Consider the following 24173-nt stretch of genomic DNA (forward strand, 5'->3'; position numbering starts at 1 on the left):
GCAATATCCTGGCCAATCCACCTAACCTGCACATCTTTGGACTGTGGGAGGAAACCGGAGCACCCGGAGGAATCCCAGGCACACACGGGGAGAACATGCAGACTCTGCACAAACTTCACCCCCGGGGGGGGGGGGGGGGGGGTCAAATATTCTTAACTTTTGTACAGATATGGATGTAAGGACGTTATATTGAAAAATATGTCAATAAAAATCGAAATTTAAAAAGCCCAGGAAGCTGGCAGCAATTCCCATTCACTACAACTCTCAGAAATCTTTGGGGACAATCGCCCCAATGTTTCGAGTCTAGATGAATCTTCTTCATCTGTAGAAACGTCATACAGTCCCGTGTTTCTGCCACTACAGAGGCTGCTAGAACTGCTGAGTTTATCCAGCATTATCTGTTTTCAATACACAAACCAATCCGAGGGCAACAGGTGAAATGATTGAAATGATTCTTGGGTAAGTCCAACACGTACAGCTTGTGAAAAAGAGTTAGTGTTACTGTGCCACCCTGCTGATGTACTGTGATGGCCGCCGTCACTGCGTGCTCAGCGTGATGTCTCTGGCACGAGGAGTAATTGATCAGGATTACCGTCTGCCCTGTGTGGCCACACTGGACACTGGAGGGGATTTGGGTTTTTTTATTTTAAAAAGGGCAGCTCGGTAGCATTGTGGATAGCACAATTGCTTCACAGCTCCAGGCTCCCAGGTTTGATTCCGGCTTGGGTCACTGTCTGTGTGGAGTCTGCACATCCTCCCCGTGTGTGCGTGGGTTTCCTCCGGGTGCTCCGGTTTCCTCCCACAGTCCAAAGATGTGCAGGTTAGGTGGATTGGCCATGATAAATTGCACTTAGTGTCCAAAATTGCCCTTAGTGTTGGGTGGGGTTACTGGGTTATGGGGATAGGGTGGAGGTGTTGACCTTGGGTAGGGTGCTCTTTCCAAGAGCCGGTGCAGACTCGATGGGCCGAATGGCCTCTTTCTGCACTGTAAATTCTATGATTTATGTATTCACTCACTGCAGAGTCAGGGTGGGGTGGCAAATATTTACATTTTCAACTGAAGAGATGTCCCAGAAACGTTCTGTCCTTTGAATTCCCGAAATTCCTGCTGCAATTGAGTGAGGAAAGAGAGATTGTGAATTCCAGTAAAGGTTAGGGAGTTTCCATTCAGAAAGACAGGAAATGGTCAGTCTGAACTCAGCCTCGCACCATTACTCCACCTGTGTTTATTTTGAGGACTGTTTGGTTAGTTTGACTGGTTCTCAAATAGAGGAGCTGGCAGCGTCTGCTGTGTGTGAGTCAGTGTATTTCCCAGGAGATGTGACACATTCACATATCTACATGCCAACATTCACACCCGGAATGTACCAGGTGGCAAGCTCTTGGTTAATGGGCATCACCTTGGGTTAGCTGGCCTGATGTGTGTGGGGGGGGGGGGGGGGGGGGGGGGGGGTGTTTCGAGAAGGGGCTGTTGTTATCACAGCTCTCGCACAGCAACTGAATCACGGGAACCCTCTGATGGAATGCCCTGAACCGTCGCCAGTGTCCTGTCATTACCTATTCACCTATCGCCAAAGACGTGGTGGGGGGGATATTCCGTCCCTTTATTCGGTGAGACAGGCGGAGGGGGTAGAGAATCCAGCGGCAGTCCCAAAACAGCTCTTACACCAGAGAAATTTCCAGAGATTGTCCCGCACCACCCCCAATTACGTAATATGGTTCCCGTCCTGAAAGGCCGTTTGGCCACATTGACATTCACTCAGCAACCTGCCCGATGCAGATCCGCCCACATCAGCAATGCCCCCCCACTCCCCCTTTCCATCGTAACATCGGCTCAACGAGACTTACAACAGCCAATGACCAACAGGGAACGGGCAGACAGAACAGGCCGAGGGACACCGGTCAGTGTCCGGACAATCTCCTCCAGCAGGGGGCTTCTGTTGGGGGGTTTGGGGTGGGGGGGTGGTCCTGGGGGGCAGGAGGCCCCCTTCTGTCAGGAGCTAGGGTTGCTGGTGGGGTGGGATCTGAATGAAGCAGCCCCAACTCTGCATCTCCTGCCCAAAACAACACTTTGAAAAGAAATCACAAAAAGCCGGCCCACGGTTATTGGCAAATTTACCTGTTTATTTCTCAAAATTCCACAGCCACTGGGCTGGAGCGGAGGCAGACACAGAGCAAGGCTTTCATCACACTGTGGGAGGCAAGGAGGGAGAGAGAGGGTGGGGGAGAGAGAGGGTGGGGGAGAGAGAGGGGGTGGGGGAGAGAGAGGGTGGGGGAGAGAGAGGGTGGGGGAGAGAGAGGGTGGGGGGAGAGAGAGGGTGGGGGAGAGAGAGGGGGTGGGGGAGAGAGAGGGTGGGGGAGAGAGAGGGTGGGGATGAGAGAGGGTGGGGGAGAGGGTGGCGGAGAGAGAGGGTGGGGGAGAGAGAGGGGGTGGGGGAGAGAGAAGATGGGGGAGAGAGAGGGTGGGGGAGAGAGGGGATGGGGAGAGAGAGGGGATGGGGGAGAGAGAGGGGGGGGAGAGAGAGGGTGGGGGAGAGAGGGGGTGGGGGAGAGAGGGGGTGGGGGGAGAGAGGGGGTGGGGGGGGAGAGAGAGGGGGGTGGGGGAGAGAGAGGGGGTGGGGGACAGAGAGGGGGGGGAGAGAGAGGATGGGGAGAGAGGGGGGGTGGGGGGAGATGAGAGTGTGGGGGAAAGAGAGGGGGTGGGGGAGAGAGAGGGTGGGGGAGAGAGAGGATGGGGGAGAGAGAGGGTGGGAGAGAGAGGATGGGGGAGAGAGAGGGGGTGGGGGAGAGAGGGGGTGGTGGGGGAGGGGGGGGTGGGGGAGAGAGAGGATGGGGACGAGAGGGTGGGGGGGAGAGAGGGGTAGCGGGCGAGGAGGGGGTGGGGGAGAGAGAGGGTGGGGGGAGAGAGGGTGGGGGAGAGAGAGGATGGGGGAGAGGGTGGGGGAGAGAGAGGGGGTGGGGAGGAGAGGGTGGGGAGAGAGGGGGGGTGGGGGAGAGAGAGGGTGTGGGAGAGAGGGGGGTGGGGAAGAGAGAGGGTGGGGAGAGGAGGATGGGGGAGAGAGGGGGGTGGGGGAGAGAGAGGATGGGGGACAGAGAGGGTGGGGGAGAGAGAGGGTGGGGGAGAGCGAGGCTGGGGGGGAGAGAGAGAGGGGGAGAGAGAGGGTGGGGGGAGAGAGGATGGGGGACAGAGAGGGTGGGGGGGAGAGAGGGTGGGGGGGAGAGAGAGGGTGGGGAGAGAGAGGGTGGGGGAGAGAGAGGATGGGGAGAGAGAGAGTGGGGGGGAGAGAGAGGGGGAGAGAGAGGGGGTGGGGGAGAGAGGGGGTGGGGGAGAGAGGGGGTGGGGGAGATGGAGGGCGTGGGGGAGAGAGAGGATGGGGAGAGAGAGGGGATGGGGTTAGAGAGAGAGGGGGTGGGGGAGAGAGAGGAGGGGGGGGAGAGAGAGGGGGGAGAGAGAGGATGGGGTAGAGAGAGGGGGTGAGGGGAGGGGGAGAGTGAAGGGGGGAATGGAGCAGAGGGAGCGAGATAGTGTGAAGGGAGAGTAAGGGAGGGGATGTGAATGTGGGACGACAATGAGGTATATATTGAGGGAGGTGGTGATGGACAATGATTAGTGTGAGTGAGTGGGATAGTGAGGGATTAGCAGTGGTCCCACATTGACCATTGGGAGGTCAGTTAACGGCGTTCCTTGTTGATGCCTGTTTTCAGATTTCTTCATTCTGGCCTCACCCCGGGCGCGGCCTCACACGGAGACTCGGAGAGCGACCAAATCCTCCGAGAGTTTCTGAATGGCATCACCATGACGGCTCTTCTTAATCCAGTCAGCGGGAATCCCACGGGAACCAACTACTGCTCCAACACAGGCACCTGGAAACAGCGGGAAGCAGAAACATCACTGCCTGATCACCAATATCTCCCCTCCCTGATCACCAATATCTCCCCTCCCTGTTCACCATTATCCCCCCTCCCTGATCACCAATATCCCCCCTCCCTGATCACCAATATCCCCCCTCCCCTGATCACCAATATCCCCCCTCCCTGATCACCAATATCCCCACCCTGATCACCAATACCCCCTCCCTGATCACCAATATCTCCCCTCCCTGATCACCATTATCCCCCCTCCCTGTTCACCAATATCCCCCCTCCCTGATCACCAATACCCCCTCCCTGACCACCAATACCCCCACCCTGATCACCAATACCCCCTCCCTGATCACCAATATCTCCCCTCCCTGTTCACCATTATCCCCCCTCCCTGATCACCAATATCTCCCCTCCCTGATTAGCAATATCTCCCCTCCCTGATCACCATTATCCCCCCTCCCTGATCACCAATATCCCCCCTCCCTGTTCACCAATATCCCTCCTACCTGATCACCAATATCTCCCCTCCCTGTTCACCATTATCCCCCCTCCTGATCACCAATATCTCCCCTCCCTGTTCACCAATATCCCCCCTCCCTGTTCACCAATATCCCCCCTCCCTGTTCACCAATATCCCTCCTACCTGATCACCAATACCCCCATCCCTGATCACCATTATCCCCCCTCCCTGATCACCATTATCCCCCTCCCTGATCACCAATACCCACCTCCCTGATCACCAATATCCCCCTCCCTGTTCACCAATTCCCCCCTCCCTGATCACAAATACCCCCTCTGATCACCAATACCCCCTCTGATCACCAATATCCCCTCCTGATCACCAATATCCCCTCCTGATCACAATATCCCCCCCTGATCACCAATATACCCACCTCCTGATCACCAATATCCCAACCTCCATGATCACCAATATCCCCCCTCCCTGTTCACCATATCCACCCTCCCTGATCACCATATCCCCCCTCCCTGATCACCAATACCCCCTCCCTGTCACCATATCCCCCCCCCTGTGTCCCAATACCCCCTCCCTGCACCAATATCCCCCTCCTGATCACCAATATCCCCCTCCCTGTTCACCAATACCCCCTCCCTGTTCACAATATCCCCCTCCTGTTCACCAATATCCCCCTCCTGATCACCAATATCCCCCCTCCCTGTCACCAATACCCCCCCTGATCACCAATATCCCCCCTCCCTGATCACCAATACCCCCCTCCCTGATCACCAATACCCCCTCCCTGTTCACCAATATCCCCCTCCCTGATCACCAATATCCCCCCTCCCTGTTCACCAATACCCCCCTCCCTGATCACCAATATCCCCCCTCCCTGATCACCAATACCCCCCTCCCTGATCACCAATACCCCCCTCCCTGATCACCAATATCCCCCCTCCCTGATCACCAATACCCCCCTCCCTGATCACCAATATCCCCCCTCCCTGTTCACCAATATCCCCCCTCCCTGATCACCAATACCCCCCTCCCTGATCACCAATATCCTCCCTCCCTGTTCACCAATATCCCCCCTCCCTGTTCACCAATATCCCCCCTCCCTGATCACCAATATCCCCCCTCCCTGATCACCAATATCCCCCCTCCCTGATCACCAATATCCCCCCTCCCTGATCACCAATATCCCCCCTCCCTGGTCACTGATTTACCCGCTGTGTACTCACCTACAAAGCTGAGCCGACTACAATTACACCCTCCGGCTGCCATGGTGAGTCTGACGGTGGCAGGATAATCGTTCAGGCTGGGTGTCGCCAGCAGGCAGTGAAGGGAATTCAGAAAGTTCCCTGGGATAGCTACAGGGAAGGAAGTAAATACCATCACCATTCACCAGAGAAACAGTATTAGACAAACTAATGGGGGGAAACACAGATAAATCCCGTGGCCCTGTTGGCTGCATCCCAGGACCCTAAAAGAAGCAGCAGAAGCGATAAAGAACAAAGAACAATACAGCACAGGAGCAGGCCCTTCGGCCCTCCCAGAATTGTTCACCCTATCTGTACCCCTAGTAATTTTATAAACTTCTATCAGGTCGCCCTTCAGCCTCTGTCTCTCTCGGGAGAACAATCCCAGTTTATTCAGTCTCTCCTCATAGCTAATACCCTCCATACCAGGCAGCATCCTGGTAAACCTTTTCTGCACTCTCTCCAAAGCCTCCTCGTCCTTCTGATAGTGCGGTGACCAGAAATGGATGCATTGGCTGCAATTTTCCAAAAATTGTTGGATTCTGGAGAAGTCCCGGAGGATTGGAAACTGCCGATGTGCCACCCCTATTTAAAAAGGGAGGGAGGCAAAAAGGGGTAACGAGAGGCTGATTGGCCAAACATCGATTGTTGGAAAAACAATTATTAAGGAAGTAACAGCAGCACATTTGGAAAATCAGAATTTAATTAATAGAAACACAGAAACGTAGAAAATAGATGCAGGAAGAGGCCAATCGGCCCTTCGAGCCTGTACCACCATTCAATATGATCATGGCTGATCATCAAATTCAGTATCCCACTCCCACTTTCTCTGCATACCCCTCGATCCCTTTAGCCACAAGGGCCACGTCCAGCTCCCTCTTGAATATATCCAATGAACTGACCCCAACAGCTTTCTGTGGTAGAGAATTCCACAAGTTCACAACTCTCTGAGAGAAGAAGTTCTTCCTCATCTCAGTCCTGAATGGCTGACCCCTTATTCTTAGGCTGTGACCCCTGGTTCTGGACGTCCCCTAACATCAGGAACATTATTGCCACATAGAGCCTGTCCAGTCCCATCAGGATTTTATGTTTCTGTGAGATCCCCTCTCAGTCTTCTAAACCCCAGTCAGTACAAGCCCAGTCCATCCAGCCTTTCTCCATCTGTCAGTCCTGCCATCCCGGGAATTAGTCTGGGGAACCTTCGCTGGACACCCTCAATAGCAGGAATGTCCTTCCTCAAACTAGGAGACCAAAACTGCACAAGGTGTGGCCTCACCAAGGCCTTTCTAATTCAGCAAGACATCCCTACTCCTGTACTCAAATCCTCTGGCTATAAAGGCCAGCATGCCATTAGCTTCCCTCACCGCCTGCTGTACCTGCATGCCAACCCTCACCGCCTGCTGTACCTGCATGCCAACCCTCACCGCCTGCTGTGCCTGCATGCCAACCCTCACCGCCTGCTGTACCCGAATGCCAACCCTCACCGCCTGCTGTAACTGCATGCCAACCCTCACCGCCTGCTGCCCCTGCATGCCAACCCTCACCGCCTGCTGTACCTGCATGCCAACCCTCACCGCCTGCTGTACCTGCATCCCAACCCTCACCGCCTGCTGTACCTGCATGGCAACCCTCACCACCTGCTGTACCTGCATGCCAACCCTCACCGCCTGCTGTACCTGCATGCCAACCCTCACCGCCTGCTGTACCCGCATGCCAACCCTCACCGCCTGCTGTACCTGCATCCCAACCCTCACCGCCTGCTGTACCTGCATCCCAACCCTCACTGCCTGCTGTACCCGCATGCCAACCCTCACCGCCTGCTGTGCCTGCATGCCAACCCTCACTGCCTGCTGTACCCGCATCCCAACCCTCACCGCCTGCTGTACCTGCATGCCAACCCTCACCGCCTGCTGTACCCGCATGCCAACCCTCACCGCCTGCTGTACCTGCATGCCAACCCTCACCGCCTGCTGTACCCGCATGCCAACCCTCACCGCCTGCTGTGCCTGCATGCCAACCCTCACCGCCTGCTGTGCCTGCATGCCAACCCTCACTGCCTGCTGTACCTGCATCCCAACCCTCACCGCCTGCTGCCCCTGCATGCCAACCCTCACCCCCTGCTGTACCCGCATGCCAACCCTCACTGCCTGCTGTACCTGCATGCCAACCTTCAGCGACTGTTCCACCATCACACCCAGGTCTCGTTGCACTTCCCCTTTTCCGAAACTGATTTTTCATTTGATTTATTATTGTTACATGTATTAGTACACAGTGAAAAGTACTGTTTCTTGCATGCTGTACAGACAATGCATACCGTACATAGGGAAGGAAGGAGAGACTGCAGAATATAATGTTACAGTTATAGCAAGGTGTAGAGAAAAGATCAACTTAATACGAGGTAGGTCCATTCAAAAGTCTGATGGCAGCAGGGAAGGAGCTGTTCTTGAGTCGGTTGGTACGTAACCTCAAACTTTGGTATCTGTTTCCTGACGGAAGAAGGGGAAGAGAGTGTCCGGGATGCGTGGGGTCCTTAATTATGCTGCCTGCCTTTCTGAGGCAGCGGGAATTATAGACAGTCAATGGATGGGAGGCTGGTTTGTGTGATGGACTGGGCTACATTCACAACCTTTTGTAGTTTCCTGCGGTCTTGGGTAGAGCAGGAACCATACCAAGCTGTGATACAACCAGAAAGAATGCTTTCTATGGCATATCTGGAGAAGTTGGTGAGGGTTGTAGCTGACATGCCAAATTTCCTCAGTCTTCTGAGAAAGTAGAGTATTTGGTGGGATTTCTTAACTATAGTGTCGGCATGGGGGGACCAGGACAGGTTGTTGGTGATCTGGACACCTAAAAACTTGAAGCTCGACCCTTTCTACTTCGTTCCCATTGATGTAGACAGGGGCATGTTCTCCACTACACTTCTTGAAGTCGATGATAATCTCCTTCGTTTTGTTGACATTGAGGGAGAGATTATTGTCGTTGCACCAGTTCACCAGATTCTCCATCTCATTCCTGTACTCTGTCTCGTCATTGTTTGAAATCCCACCCACTACGGTGGTGTCATTAGCAAATTTGAAAATCGAGTTGGAGGGGAATTTGGCCACACAGTCATAGGTGTATAAGGAGTATAGTAGGGGGCTGAGGACACAGCCTTGTGGGGCACTGGTGTTGAGGATGATCGTGGAGGAGGTGTTGTTGCCTATTTTTACTGATTGTGGTCTGTGGGTTAGAAAGTTCAGGAGAGGGAGGGGCCGAGGTCAAGGCCATGGAGTTTGGAGATGAGTTTTGTAGGAATGATGGTGTTGAAGGCTGAGCTGTAGTCAATAAATATGAGTCTGACATAGGTGTCTTTGTTATCTAGATGTTCCAGGGTAGAGTGCAGGGCCATGGAGATGGCGTCTGCTGTGGACCTGTTGCAGCAATAGATGAACTGTAGTGGATCAAGGCAATCCGGGTGGCTGGAGTTGATTCGTGCCATGACTAACCTTTCAAAGCACTTCATGGTGATGGATGTCAGAGCCACTGGACGATAGTCATGCCACCATCCAGATAATAATCTGCCTTCCTGATTTTGCCACCAAGTGGATAACCTCACAGTTACCCACATTATAGTGCATTTGCCAAGTATTTGCCCACTCAGCCAGCCTGTCCAAGTCACCCTGCAGCCTCTCTGCATCCTCCTCACAGCACACACTGCCACCCAGCTTAGTGCCGTCTGCAAATTTGGAGATATTGCAATTCCTTCGTCCAAATCATTCATGTATATTGTGAACAGGTGGGGTTCCAGCACTGAACCCTGCGGTACCCCACTAATCACTGCCTGCCACTCTGAAAAGGACCCTTTTATTCCCACCCTCTGCTTCCTGTCTGCCAACCAGTTCTCTGTCCATGTCAATACCTTACACCCAATACCATGAGCTTCAATTTTGCTCATTAATCTCTTAGAACATAAGAACATAAGAACTAGGAGCAGGAGTCGGCCATCTGGCCCCTCGAGCCTGCTCCGCCATTCAATGAGATCATGGCTGATCTTTTGTGGACTCAGCTCCACTTTCCGGCCCGAACACCATAACCCTTAATCCCTTTATTCTTCAAAAAACTATCTATCTTTACCTTAAAAACATGTAATGAAGGAGCCTCAACTGCTTCACTGGGCAAGGAATTCCATAGATTCACAACCCTTTGGGTGAAGAAGTTCCTCCTAAACTCAGTCCTAAATCTACTTCCCCTTATTTTGAGGCTATGTCCCCTAGTTCTGCTTTCACCCGCCAGTGGAAACAACCTGCCCGCATCTAACTTATCTATTCCCTTCATAATTTTAAATGTTTCTATAAGATCCCCCCTCATCCTTCTAAATTCCAACGAGTACAGTCCCAGTCTACTCAACCTCTCCTCATAATCTAACCCCTTCAGCTCTGGGATTAACCTAGTGAATCTCCTCTGCACACCCTCCAGTGCCAGTATGTCCTTTCTCAGGTAAGGAGACCAAAACTGAACACAATACTCCAGGTGTGGCCGCACTAACACCTTATACAATTGCAGCATAACCTCCCTAGTCTTAAACTCCATCCCTCTAGCAATGAAGGACAAAATTCCATTTGCCTTCTTTTTTTTTTTTTTTAAATACTTTTTATTGAAGAAATTTTTCAGCGTACAAACATTTTAACCCCCCCTACATTTGAATTATATCAAAACAAAGTCAAACCCCCCTACTTAACAAGAATCCCCCCCACCCCCTACCCGCGCGCCCCCCCCCCCGCCTCCCCCCCCCCCGCCGACGAACCGGCCGCCCGACCATCTTGTCATTTCTGGCAGTGTCCTCGGGCAGGCCTTGCCCGTGACACCACCGATACCGTGTTTCCTTCGTGCTATCCCCCCCCCCCCCCCCTCCCCCACACCCTCCCCCCCCCCCCCCCCCCCTCCCTCCCGCCCTCCCCTCCCTCCCGGGTTGCTGCTGTCACGACCTCAGTTTCTATCTCTGATCTAAGAGGTCCAGGAAGGGTTGCCATCGCCTGAAAAACCCCTGCACCGACCCTCTCAGGGCGAATTTGATTCTTTCCAATTGGATGAAGTTTGCCATGTCGTTTAACTAGGTGTTAACACTTGGAGGCCTTGCGTCCCTCCACTGAATCAAGATCCTCCTCCGAGCCACCAAGGACGCAAAGGCTACTATTCCAGCCTCCCTCGCCTCCTGTACCCCCGGCTCCACCCCAACCCCGAAGATCGCAAGTCCCCATCCTGGCTTGACCCTGGACCCCACCACTCTCGACACCGTCCCTGCCACCCCCTTCCAGAACTCCTCCAATGCCGGACATGCCCAAAACATGTGTGCATGATTCGCAGGGCTTCCCGAACATCTGACACACCTGTCTTCACCCCCGAAAAACCGACTCATCCTTGTCCCCGTCATGTGGGCTCTATGCAGTTCCATTTGCCTTCTTAATCACCTGTTGCACCTGTAAACCAACTTTCTGCGACTCATGCACTAGCACACCCAGGTCTCTCTGCACAGCGGCATGCTTTAATATTTTATCGTTTAAATAATAATTCCGTTTGCTGTTATTCCTACCAAAATGGATAACCTCACATTTGTCAACATTGTATTCCATCTGCCAGACCCTAGCCCATTCACTTAACCTATCCAAATCCCTTTGCAGACTTCCAGTATCCTCTGCACTTTTCGCTTTACCACTCATCTTAGTGTCATCTGCAAACTTGGACACATTGCCCTTGGTCTCCAACTCCAAATCATCTATGTAAATTGTGAACAATTGTGGGCCCAACACGGATCCCTGAGGGACACCACTAGGTACTGATTGCTAGTGTGAGTTAGCGTGGCTTCATGAAAGGGAAATCAGTCTGACTAATTTATTAGAGTTTTTTAGGAAGCCTCAATCAGAGTGGATAGAGGGGAACCAGTAGATGTGCTGTATTTGGACTTCCAGAAGGCATTGGACAAGGTACCTCACACAAGGTTAAGTCATAAGAGCCCATGGTGTTGGGGGTGGTATACTGACACGGACAGAGAATTGGCTCATGTTAGGAAACAGTGAGTGGGGAGAAGGGGATTATCTTTTTCAGGTTGGTGACCTGTAACCAGTGGGTTCCACAGGGATCAGTGCTGCGACCACAACTGTTTACAATATGTATTAATGACTTGGAGGAAAGTTGCGAATGTATTTAGCCAAATTTGCAGAGGACGCAACAGTAGGTGGAAAGGCAAGTTGCAAGAGGGATACAGTTTGCAAAGAGACATTGATAAGTGGGCAAAATGTTGGCAAATGGACTATAATGGGGGAAAGTGTGAAGTTGGTCATTTTGGAAGGGATAAGAAAAGATCAGAGTGATATTTAATTGGAGAAAAACTGCAACAAGCTGCAACGCAAAGGAACTTGGGGGGACTTGTGCACGAGGCACAGGAAACTAGCACACAGGCCAGCAGGTAATCAGGAAGGGTAATGAATGTTGGCTTTTATTTCAAGGGGTTTGGAGTATAAGAGCCGGAAAGTCTAGCTGAAGCTGTACAAGGAATTGGTGAGACCACATCTGGAGCACTGGAAGCAGTTTTCGTCCCTTATTTAAGGACAGATGTTATTTCATTGGAGGGGGTTCAGAGAAGGTTCCTGGGATGATCCCTGGTGTGGAGGGATTGTCTTCAGAGCAAAGGTTAAACAGGTTGGGACTCTACTCATTGTAAACTAGACGAATGAAAGGGCATCTCATTGGAATATGTCAGATTCTGAAGGAGCTGTCAGGGTAAATGCTGAGGGGATGTCTCCCCTCGTGGGTAAATGACGAGGGGAGCACCACGAATGGTAGCGATGCTGATGCTGATGGTAGTGATGCTGATGGTAGCGATGCTGATGGTAGCGATGCTGATGGTAGCGATGCTGATGGTAGCGATGCAGATGGTAGCGATGCTGATGCTGATGGTAGTGATGCTGATGGTAGCGATGCTGATGGTAGCGATGCTGATGGTAGCGATGCAGATGGTAGCGATGCTGATGGTATCGATGCTGATGGTATCGATGCCGATGGTAGCGATGCCGATGCTGATGGTAGCGATGCTGATGCTGATGGTAGCGATGCTGATGGTAGCGATGCTGATGGTAGTGATGTTGATGGTAGCGATGCTGATGGTAGCGATGCTGATGGTAGCGATGCTGATGGTAGCGATGCTGATGGTAGTGATGCTGATGGTAGCGATGCTGATGGTATCGATGCTGATGGTAGCGATGCAGATGGTAGCGATGCCGATGCTGATGGTAGCGATGCTGATGGTAGCGATGCTGATGGTAGCGATGCTGATGCTGATGGTAGTGATGCTGATGGTATCGATGCTGATGGTAGCGATGCCGATGGTAGCGATGCTGATGGTAGCGATGCTGATGCTGATGGTAGTGATGCTGATGGTAGCGATGCCGATGGTAGCGATGCCGATGCTGATGGTAGCGATGCTGATGGTAGCGATGCTGATGGTAGCGATGCTGATGGTAGCGATGCTGATGGTAGCGATGCTGATGCTGATGGTAGTGATGCTGATGGTAGCGATGCTGATGGTAGCGATGCTGATGGTAGTGATGCTGATGGTAGTGATGTTGATGGTATCGATGCTGATGGTAGCGATGCTGATGGTAGCGATGCTGATGGTAGTGATGCTGATGGTAGCGATGCCGATGGTAGCGATGCTGATGGTAGCGATGCTGATGGTAGTGATGCTGATGGTAGCGATGCCGATGCTGATGGTAGTGATGCTGATGGTAGTGATGCTGATGGTAGTGATGCTGATGGTAGCGATGCTGATGGTAGCGATGCTGATGGTAGTGATGCTGATGGTAGCGATGCTGATGGTAGCGATGCTGATGGTAGCGATGCTGATGGTAGTGATGCCGATGGTAGCGATGCTGATGGTAGTGATGCTGATGGTAGTGATGCTGATGGTAGCGATGCTGATGGTAGCGATGCTGATGGTAGCGATGCTGATGGTAGTGATGCTGATGGTAGCGATGCCGATGGTAGCGATGCTGATGGTAGCGATGCTGATGGTAGCGATGCTGATGGTAGCGATGCTGATGGTAGCGATGCTGATGGTAGTGATGCCGATGGTAGCGATGCTGATGGTAGTGATGCTGATGGTAGTGATGCTGATGGTAGCGATGCTGATGGTAGCGATGCTGATGGTAGTGATGCCGATGGTAGCGATGCCGATGGTAGTGCTGCTGATGGTAGCGATGCTGATGGTAGTGATGCTGATGGTAGTGATGCCGATGGTAGCGATGCTGATGGTAGTGATGCTGATGGTAGTGATGCTGATGGTATCGATGCTGATGGTAGCGATGCTGATGGTAGCGATGCTGATGGTATCGATGCTGATGGTAGTGATGCCGATGGTAGCGATGCTGATGGTAGTGATGCTGATGGTATCGATGCTGATGGTAGTGATGTTGATGGTATCGATGCTGATGGTAGTGATGCCGATGGTAGTGATGCTGATGGTAGCGATGCTGATGCTGATGGTAGCGATGCTGATGGTAGCGATGCTGATGGTAGTGATGCTGATGGTATCGATGCTGATGGTAGTGATGTTGATGGTATCGATGCTGATGGTAGTGATGCCGATGGTAGTGATGCTGATGGTAGCGATGCTGATGCTGATGGTAGTGATGCCGATGGTAGTGATGCTGATGGTAGCGATGCTGATGCTGATGGTAGTGATGCTGATGGTAGTGATGCTGATGCTGATGGTAGTGATGCCGATGGTAGTGATGCTGATGGTAGCGATGCTGATGGTAGCGATGCCGATGGTAGCGATGCCGATGCTGATGGTAGCGATGCTGATGGTCGTGATGCTGATGGTAGCGATGCTGATGGTATCGATGCTGATGGTAGTGATGCTGATGGTAGTGATGCTGATGGTATCGATGCTGATGGTAGTGATGCTGATGGTAGCGATGCTGATGGTAGTGATGCCGATGGTAGCGATGCCGATGCTGATGGTAGCGATGCTGATGGTAGCGATGCTGATGGTAGCGATGCCGATGGTAGTGATGCTGATGGTAGTGATGCTGATGGTAGCGATGCTGATGGTAGCGATGCCGATGGTAGCGATGCTGATGGTAGCGATGCTGATGGTAGCGATGCCGATGGTAGTGATGCTGATGGTAGCGATGCCGATGGTAGTGATGCTGATGGTAGCGATGCCGATGGTAGCGATGCTGATGGTAGCGATGCCGATGGTAGCGATGCTGATGGTAGCGATGCTGATGGTAGCGATGCCGATGGTATCGATGCCGATGGTAGCGATGCCGATGGTAGCGATGCTGATGGTAGCGATGCTGATGGTAGCGATGCCGATGGTATCGATGCCGATGGTAGCGATGCCGATGGTAGCGATGCTGATGGTAGCGATGCTGATGGTAGCGATGCCGATGCTGATGGTAGTGATGCTGATGGTAGCGATGCCGATGGTAGTGATGCTGATGGTCGTGATGCTGATGGTAGCGATGCTGATGGTAGCGATGCTGATGGTAGCGATGCCGATGCTGATGGTAGTGATGCTGATGGTAGCGATGCTGATGGTAGCGATGCCGATGGTAGTGATGCTGATGGTAGCGATGCTGATGGTAGCGATGCTGATGGTAGCGATGCTGATGGTAGTGATGCTGATGGTAGCGATGCTGATGGTAGCGATGCTGATGGTAGCGATGCTGATGGTAGCGATGCCGATGCTGATGGTAGTGATGCTGATGGTAGCGATGCTGATGGTAGCGATGCTGATGGTAGTGATGCTGATGGTAGCGATGCCGATGGTAGTGATGCTGATGGTAGCGATGCCGATGGTAGTGATGCTGATGGTATCGATGCTGATGGTAGCGATGCTGATGGTAGCGATGCCGATGGTAGCGATGCTGATGGTATCGATGCTGATGGTAGCGATGCTGATGGTAGCGATGTTGATGGTAGCGATGCTGATGGTAGCGATGCTGATGGTAGTGATGCTGATGGTAGCGATGCCGATGGTAGCGATGCTGATGCTGATGGTAGCGATGCTGATGGTAGCGATGCTGATGATAGTGATGCTGATGGTAGCGATGCCGATGGTAGCGATGCCGATGCTGATGGTAGCGATGCTGATGGTAGCGATGCTGATGGTAGCGATGCTGATGGTAGCGATGCTGATGGTAGCGATGCTGATGGTAGCGATGCCGATGCTGATGGTAGCGATGCTGATGGTAGTGATGCTGATGGTAGCGATGCCGATGGTAGTGATGCTGATGGTAGTGATGCTGATGGTAGTGATGCTGATGGTAGCGATGCCGATGGTAGCGATGCTGATGGTAGCGATGCTGATGGTAGTGATGCCGATGGTAGCGATGCTGATGGTAGCGATGCTGATGGTAGCGATGCTGATGGTAGTGATGCTGATGGTAGTGATGCTGATGGTAGCGATGCCGATGGTAGCGATGCTGATGCTGATGGTAGTGATGCTGATGGTAGCGATGCCGATGGTAGCGATGCCGATGCTGATGGTAGCGATGCTGATGGTAGCGATGCTGATGGTAGCGATGCTGATGGTAGCGATGCCGATGCTGATGGTAGCGATGCTGATGGTAGCGATGCTGATGGTAGCGATGCCGATGGTAGCGATGCCGATGCTGATGGTAGCGATGCTGATGGTAGCGATGCTGATGGTAGCGATGCTGATGGTAGCGATGCTGATGGTAGCGATGCTGATGATAGTGATGCTGATGGTAGTGATGCTGATGGTAGTGATGCTGATGGTAGCGATGCCGATGGTAGCGATGCTGATGCTGATGGTAGTGATGCTGATGGTAGCGATGCCGATGGTAGCGATGCCGATGCTGATGGTAGCGATGCCGATGGTATCGATGCTGATGGTAGCGATGCCGATGGTAGTGATGCTGATGGTAGCGATGCCGATGCTGATGGTAGTGATGCTGATGGTAGCGATGCCGATGGTAGCGATGCTGATGCTGATGGTAGCGATGCTGATGGTAGCGATGCTGATGGTATCGATGCTGATGGTAGCGATGCTGATGGTAGCGATGCTGATGGTATCGATGCTGATGGTAGCGATGCTGATGGTAGTGATGTTGATGGTAGCGATGCTGATGGTAGCGATGCTGATGGTAGCGATGCTGATGGTAGCGATGCTGATGGTATCGATGCTGATGGTAGCGATGCTGATGGTATCGATGCTGATGGTAGCGATGCTGATGGTAGCGATGCTGATGGTATCGATGCTGATGGTAGCGATGCTGATGGTAGCGATGCTGATGGTATCGATGCTGATGGTAGCGATGCTGATGGTAGTGATGTTGATGGTAGCGATGCTGATGGTAGCGATGCTGATGGTAGTGATGCTGATGGTAGCGATGCTGATGGTAGCGATGCTGATGGTAGCGATGCTGATGGTATCGATGCTGATGGTAGCGATGCCGATGGTAGTGATGCTGATGGTAGCGATGCCGATGCTGATGGTAGCGATGCCGATGGTAGTGATGCTGATGGTATCGATGCTGATGGTAGTGATGCTGATGGTAGCGATGCTGATGGTAGTGATGCTGATGGTAGCGATGCCGATGCTGATGGTAGTGATGCTGATGGTAGTGATGCTGATGGTATCGATGCTGATGGTAGCGATGCTGATGGTAGCGATGCTGATGGTAGTGATGCTGATGGTAGCGATGCTGATGGTAGCGATGCTGATGGTAGCGATGCTGATGGTAGCGATGCTGATGGTAGCGATGCTGATGGTAGCGATGCTGATGCTGATGGTAGCGATGCTGATGGTAGTGATGCTGATGGTAGCGATGCTGATGGTAGTGATGCTGATGGTAGTGATGCTGATGGTAGCGATGCCGATGGTAGCGATGCTGATGTTAGTGATGCTGATGGTAGCGATGCTGATGGTATCGATGCTGATGGTAGCGATGCTGATGGTAGCGATGCCGATGGTAGCGATGCTGATGTTAGTGATGCTGATGGTAGCGATGCTGATGGTAGCGATGCTGATGTTAGTGATGCTGATGGTAGCGATGCTGATGTTAGTGATGCTGATGGTAGCGATGCTGATGGTAGCGATGCTGATGTTAGTGATGCTGATGGTAGCGATGCTGATGGTAGCGATGCTGATGGTATCGATGCTGATGGTAGCGATGCTGATGTTAGTGATGCTGATGGTAGCGATGCCGATGCTGATGGTAGCGATGCTGATGGTAGCGATGCTGATGGTAGCGATGCCGATGCTGATGGTAGCGATGCCGATGGTAGCGATGCCGATGCTGATGGTAGCGATGCTGATGGTAGCGATGCCGATGGTAGCGATGCCGATGGTAGCGATGCCGATGGTAGCGATGCTGATGATAGCGATGCTGATGGTAGCGATGCTGATGGTAGCGATGCCGATGGTAGCGATGCTGATGATAGCGATGCTGATGCTGATGATAGTGATGCTGATGGTAGCGATGCTGATGGTAGTGATGCTGATGGTAGTGATGCTGATGGTAGCGATGCCGATGGTAGTGATGCTGATGCTGATGATAGTGATGCTGATGGTAGCGATGCTGATGGTAGTGATGCCGATGGTAGTGATGCCGATGGTAGTGATGCTGATGATAGTGATGCTGATGGTAGCGATGCTGATGTTAGTGATGCTGATGGTAGCGATGCTGATGGTATCGATGCTGATGGTAGCGATGCTGATGGTAGCGATGCCGATGCTGATGGTAGTGATGCTGATGGTAGTGATGCTGATGGTAGCGATGCTGATGGTAGTGATGTTGATGGTATCGATGCTGATGGTATCGATGCTGATGGTAGTGATGTTGATGGTATCGATGCTGATGGTATCGATGCTGTTGGTATCGATGCTGATGGTATCGATGCTGATGGTAGTGATGTTGATGGTATCGATGCTGATGGTATCGATGCTGATGGTAGCGATGCTGATGGTATCGATGCTGATGGTAGCGATGCTGATGGTATCGATGCTGATGGTATCGATGCTGATGGTAGCGATGCTGATGGTAGCAATGCTGATGGTAGTGATGTTGATGGTAGCGATGCTGATGGTAGTGATGCTGATGGTAGTGATGCTGATGGTATCGATGCTGATGGTAGTGATGCTGATGGTAGTGATGCTGATGGTAGCGATGCTGTTGGTATCGATGCTGATGGTATCGATGCTGATGGTAGTGATGTTGATGGTAGTGATGCTGATGGTAGTGATGTTGATAGTATCGATGCCGATGGTAGTGGGCAGCTGGTGCCAGTAGTGGTGCCGATATCAGTGGTGCCAATTAATTTTGCTGCATATTTAATCATAGTTATTGTTATTAATAAAATTAATTGTGATTAAATTTACAAACCGTGTGACTCTAGTTACTGGGCAGCCAAGGGCCAAAGAGTGGGTGTTTTTCTAAGAATTCTTTATTAATTTCAATTGTTTTGCAATTCAGGGTCAAGTGGGGCTGGAATTGACCACGCCTCAGCCCAGGGGGTCATAACAATGACATTCTGACAAAATACCCCAAAGTGTACTCCAAAGGAAATGGCTGAGGAACTGATCAGGTTTTTTGGGTTGGTTTTCACAGTGGAAGACACAAATAACATGCCAGCGACTGATAGAAATGAAGCTATTACAGGTGAGGACCTTGAGAGGATTGTTATCACTAAGGAGGTAGTGATGGGCAAGCTAATGGGGCTAAAGGTAGACAAGTCTCCTGGCCCTGATGGAATGCATCCCAGAGTGCTAAAAGAGATGGCTAGGGAAATTGCAGATGCACTAGTGATAATTTACCGAAATTCACTAGACTCTGGGGTGGTCCCGGTGGATTGGAAATTAGCAAACGTGACACCACTGTTTAAAAAAGGAGGTAGGCAGAAAGCGGGTAATTATAGGTCAGTGAGTTTAACTTCGGTAGTAGGGAAGATGCTGGAATCTACCATCAAGGAAGAAATAGCGAGGCATCTGGATGGAAATTGTCCCATTGGGCAGACGCAGCATGGGTTCATAAAGGGCAGGTTGTGCCTAACTAATTTAGTGGAATTTTTTGAGGACATTACCAGTGCAGTAGATAACGGGGAGCCAATGGATGTGGTATATCTGGATTTCCAGAAAGCCTTTGACAAGGTGCCACACAAAATGTTGCTGCATAAGATAAAGAATCATGGCATTAAGGGTAAAGTAGTAGCATGGATAGAGGATTGGTTAATGAACAGAAAGCAAAGAGTGGGGATTAATGGGTGTTTCTCTGGTTGGCAATCAGTAGCTAGTGGTGTCCCTCAGGGATCAGTGTTGGGCCCACAATTGTTCACAATTTACATAGATGATTTGGAGTTGGGGACCAAGGGTAATGTGTCCAAGTTTGCAGACGACAATAAGATGAGCGGTAAAGCGAAGAGTGGCAAAGCGAAAAGTGCAGAGGATACCGGAAGTTTGCAGAGGGATTTGGATAGGTTAAGTGAATGGGCTAGGGTCTGGCAGATGGAATACAATGTTGACAAATGTGAGGTTATCCATTTTGGTAGGAATAACAGCAAACGGGATTATTATTTAAATGATAAAATATTAAAACATGCTGCTGTGCAGAGAGACCTGGGTGTGCTAGTGCATGAGTCGCAAAAGTTGGTTTACAGGTGCAACAGGTGATTAAGAAGGCAAATGGAATTTTGTCCTTCATTGCTAGAGGGATGGAGTTTAAGACTAGGGAGGTTATGCTGCAATTGTATAAGGTGTTAGTGAGGCCACACCTGGAGTATTGTGTTCAGTTTTGGTCTCCTTACTTGAGAAAGGACGTACTGACGCTGGAGGGTGTGCAGAGGAGATTCACTAGGTTAATCCCAGAGTTGAAGGGGTTGGATTACGAGGAGAGATTGAGTAGACTGGGACTGTACTCGTTGGAATTTAGAAGGATGCAGAGGGTTTTTAGAGTAACATATAAAATTATGAAGGGAATAGATAGGATAGATGTGGGCAGGTTGTTTCCACTGGCGGGTGAAAGCAGAACTAGGGGACATAGCCTCAAAATAAGGGGAAGTAGATTTAGGACGGAGTTTAGGAGGAACTTCTTCACCCAAAGGGTTGTGAATCTATGGAATTCCTTGCCCAGTGAAGCAGTTGAGGCTCCTTCATTAAATATTTTTAAGATAAAGATAGATAGTTTTTTGAAGAATAAAGGGATTAAGGGTTATGGTGTTCGCAAAAGATCAGCCATGATCTCGTTGAATGGCGGAGCAGGCTCGAGGGGCCAGATGGCCTACTCCTGCTCCTCGTTCTTATGTTCTACGTTCTTATGTTTTGGGCTTGCTGCCCAGTGCATACTGCGGACCATGGTGGAGAAACAGAGCCAATCCCCTATATGGTCAGGGCTAGAGAACAGACCTCATGCAAACATGTGGACCAACTCAAAGGGCAGGGAGCTTGTACCAGAGGTAACCCTGACAGATGAATCAGTCCCTGACACTTCCTGCCTATCATCCATTAGACAAGGAGCATAGCTCTCCAGGGACTATGGTTCCGGTCAGCCGAAGATGGAAGACTCAGTAACTCAGATATGGATGCGGAATCCTCAATACTGCCGGAGGGGAGGTCAGTATGGTCAGAGACCAAGCTCCAACAGGAGCCTTCCGACACGGTACACACACCCTGACCCAGCCCCAGAGCTGTGAGAAGCTCTACCATGAGCAAAGTGGTGAAGGAGACCCCTTTATATCCAGTGACAGAGGGATCTTCGGACTTTGGGGGGGATGGGGGGGGGCTGTAATAACCCTCCGATACCCATGGGGACGACTTGATGAATCTCCCCATGGGACACTTGGAACATGGGCGAATGAGATATTGTAATAATTCTGATTAAGAATAAGGGCTGAAGCTTGATGTTGGATTGAGATTTTTGATAATTACTGGCTCACCATCATTTCCATTCCCTGTGACTTTCTCTTTTATAAAACAGATTTCCTGAATTAAATTCTGTCTCCGATGGTCTTGTACGATGAATCTGTGCTCTCCGAATTTTCTGAGACTTCAGCTTAGATGAAAGTCCATCTTCCCTGCATGTAAAACATTAAAATGTGCAGAAAGATTTGAACTAATTACAGCATCTTCTCCAACAGGAGGAATCAGGAGGGCTATCACACAGCACTGAAGCCAATTTGGCATTTTGCCCACAGACTAATTGGTGGGAACTATATCCTCCAACCATTTGACGTGAATTCCTTGCATGCACTGCCCACGCCAGGCTGTATGGGTGATCAGGTAATATTTTAGGTGTTGTTTTATCAGTCACCACATGACTCATTTCCGAATCAATTGCTGAAAGCACTTTCAGCTCTGACATTCAGAACTACCGGGTTTATGTTTTCACAAAGCCTGTCATTGCCAAATCCCCCTGATTATCGGTCAGAGACTTTGCTGATACCCCGAGAACATTCCTGAACCATTTCTCCATGATTTTTCTGTAATCACCATTTTGTCCTTCTTAAGTGTTATTGTAGAAAAACTGAACCTAACTTCTGGGTATTTCCAGCAGTTTTTGTTTTTATAATCCAGCATCTGCAGTATTTTGCTTATGTTTCAGTCATAGAGCCATCTAAATCAGCAACATCAGTTAATATATTTGTACTTGTGTGCAGGTTCTTTGTCTGTAAAATTTAGAAGATGAATTAGAAGGGGTGGCACAGTGGTTAGCACTGCTGCCTCACAGCGCCAGAGACCCGGATTCTATTCGGGTCTTGGGTGACTTTGCGGAGTCTGCACGTTCTCCCCGTGTCTGTGTGGGTTTCCTCCGTGTGCTCCGGTTTCCTCCCGCAGTCCAAAGACGTGCTGGTTAGGTGGGGTTACGGGGATAGGGTAGGGGAGTGGGCCTCGATAGGGTGCTCTTTCAGAGGGCTGGTGCAACTTGATGGGCCGAATGGCCTCCTTCTGCACTGAAGGGAGTATATTGTTCTATTCTGTAGTCACCAGGTCTACATGTAGAAAAATGTAGAACAAATATATTTCTGTTCATGTCCCATACCTTTAGATATGATATACCATTAGATATACCTTTAGATATGATATACCATTAGATATACCTTTAGATATGATATACCATTAGATATACCTTTAGATATGATATACCATTAGATATACCTTTAGATATGATATACCATTAGATATACCTTTAGATATGATATACCATTAGATATACCTTTAGATATGATATACCATTAGATATACCTTTAGATATGATATACCATTAGATATACCTTTAGATATGATATACCATTAGATATACCTTTAGATATGATATACCATTAGATATACCTTTAGATATGATATACCATTAGATATACCTTTAGATATGATATACCATTAGATATACCTTTAGATATGATATACCATTAGATATACCTTTAGATATGATATACCATTAGATATACCTTTAGATATGATATACCATTAGATATACCTTTAGATATGATATACCATTAGATATACCTTTAGATATGATATACCATTAGATATACCTTTAGATATGATATACCATTAGATATACCTTTAGATATGATATACCATTAGATATACCTTTAGATATGATATACCATTAGATATACCTTTAGATATGATATACCATTAGATATACCTTTAGATATGATATACCATTAGATATACCTTTAGATATGATATACCATTAGATATACCTTTAGATATGATATACCATTAGATATACCTTTAGACTCTTGTTAAAGTCCCGTGCCAATATGTGGCTGACAATAAGCAGTGATTCTGTCCAATGATACTTCCTGTAGATTTCACAATTTGCACCAATGTTGCATCTTTTAGCAGGAATTTTAAACTTTGTCAAATCGGGCGAATAAATGGTCTTTGTAAGTTTAAAACAAATTGCTTTCTCTCTGATACTTCTCAAGTGATTCCATGAATACTTGTGTAACACTCAGACAGGGAACATCCCCACAGTGCCATTCCCCACTACTCCTACTGCCTCTTTCAACTGTTCCAGTCATTTCTCCAAACAGGCAGAGTATAGTGCCTGAAATGTTGAGGTCTCGCAGTTCAAAGGAACTCTTGTCCGGTAATAATAATGGTGCAACCAGAAATTTGTCTTCCGCAAGGTGAAGGAACATCAGGTTTCATTGAGACGAGACAACAATGGTCTGATTGAGTAAACTGGGTATTGAGTACACTGGGTATTGAGTAAACTTGGTATTGAGTACACTGGGTATTGAGTACACTGGGTATTGAGTACACTGGGTATTGAGTACACTGGGTATTGAGTAAACTGGGTATTGAGTAAACTGGGTATTGAGTACACTGGGTATTGAGTACACTGGGTATTGAGTACACTGGGTATTGAGTACACTGGGTATTGAGTAAACTGGGTATTGAGTAAACTGGGTATTGAGTACACTGGGTATTGAGTACACTGGGCATTGAGTACACTGGGCATTGAGTACACTGGGTATTGAGTACACTGGGTATTGAGTACACTGGGTATTGAGTACACTGGGTATTGAGTACACTGGGTATTGAGTAAACTGGGTATTGAGTAAACTGGGTATTGAGTACA

At 50.0% G+C, this 24173-nt stretch overlaps 1 protein-coding gene across 1 annotated transcript in view; it reads right to left on the reverse strand.

Annotated features, from left to right (window-relative positions):
* Positions 1-3449: 3449 nt before the first annotated feature.
* selenoj (selenoprotein J) overlaps positions 3450-24173 on the reverse strand; it is a 51588-nt gene continuing 30864 nt past the window's right edge. Inside the window, exons 5-6 of the mRNA XM_038818890.1 lie at positions 5563-5691; positions 3450-3864 (exon numbers count right to left, since the gene is read on the reverse strand). Coding sequence (XP_038674818.1) covers positions 3740-3864; positions 5563-5691 — 254 coding nt within the window. The 3' untranslated portion in view covers positions 3450-3739. The remainder of the gene's footprint in view (positions 3865-5562; positions 5692-24173) is intronic.

This window comes from Scyliorhinus canicula, chromosome 14, assembly GCF_902713615.1.
Source record: "Scyliorhinus canicula chromosome 14, sScyCan1.1, whole genome shotgun sequence".
In the NCBI taxonomy this organism is placed as follows: domain Eukaryota; kingdom Metazoa; phylum Chordata; class Chondrichthyes; order Carcharhiniformes; family Scyliorhinidae; genus Scyliorhinus; species Scyliorhinus canicula.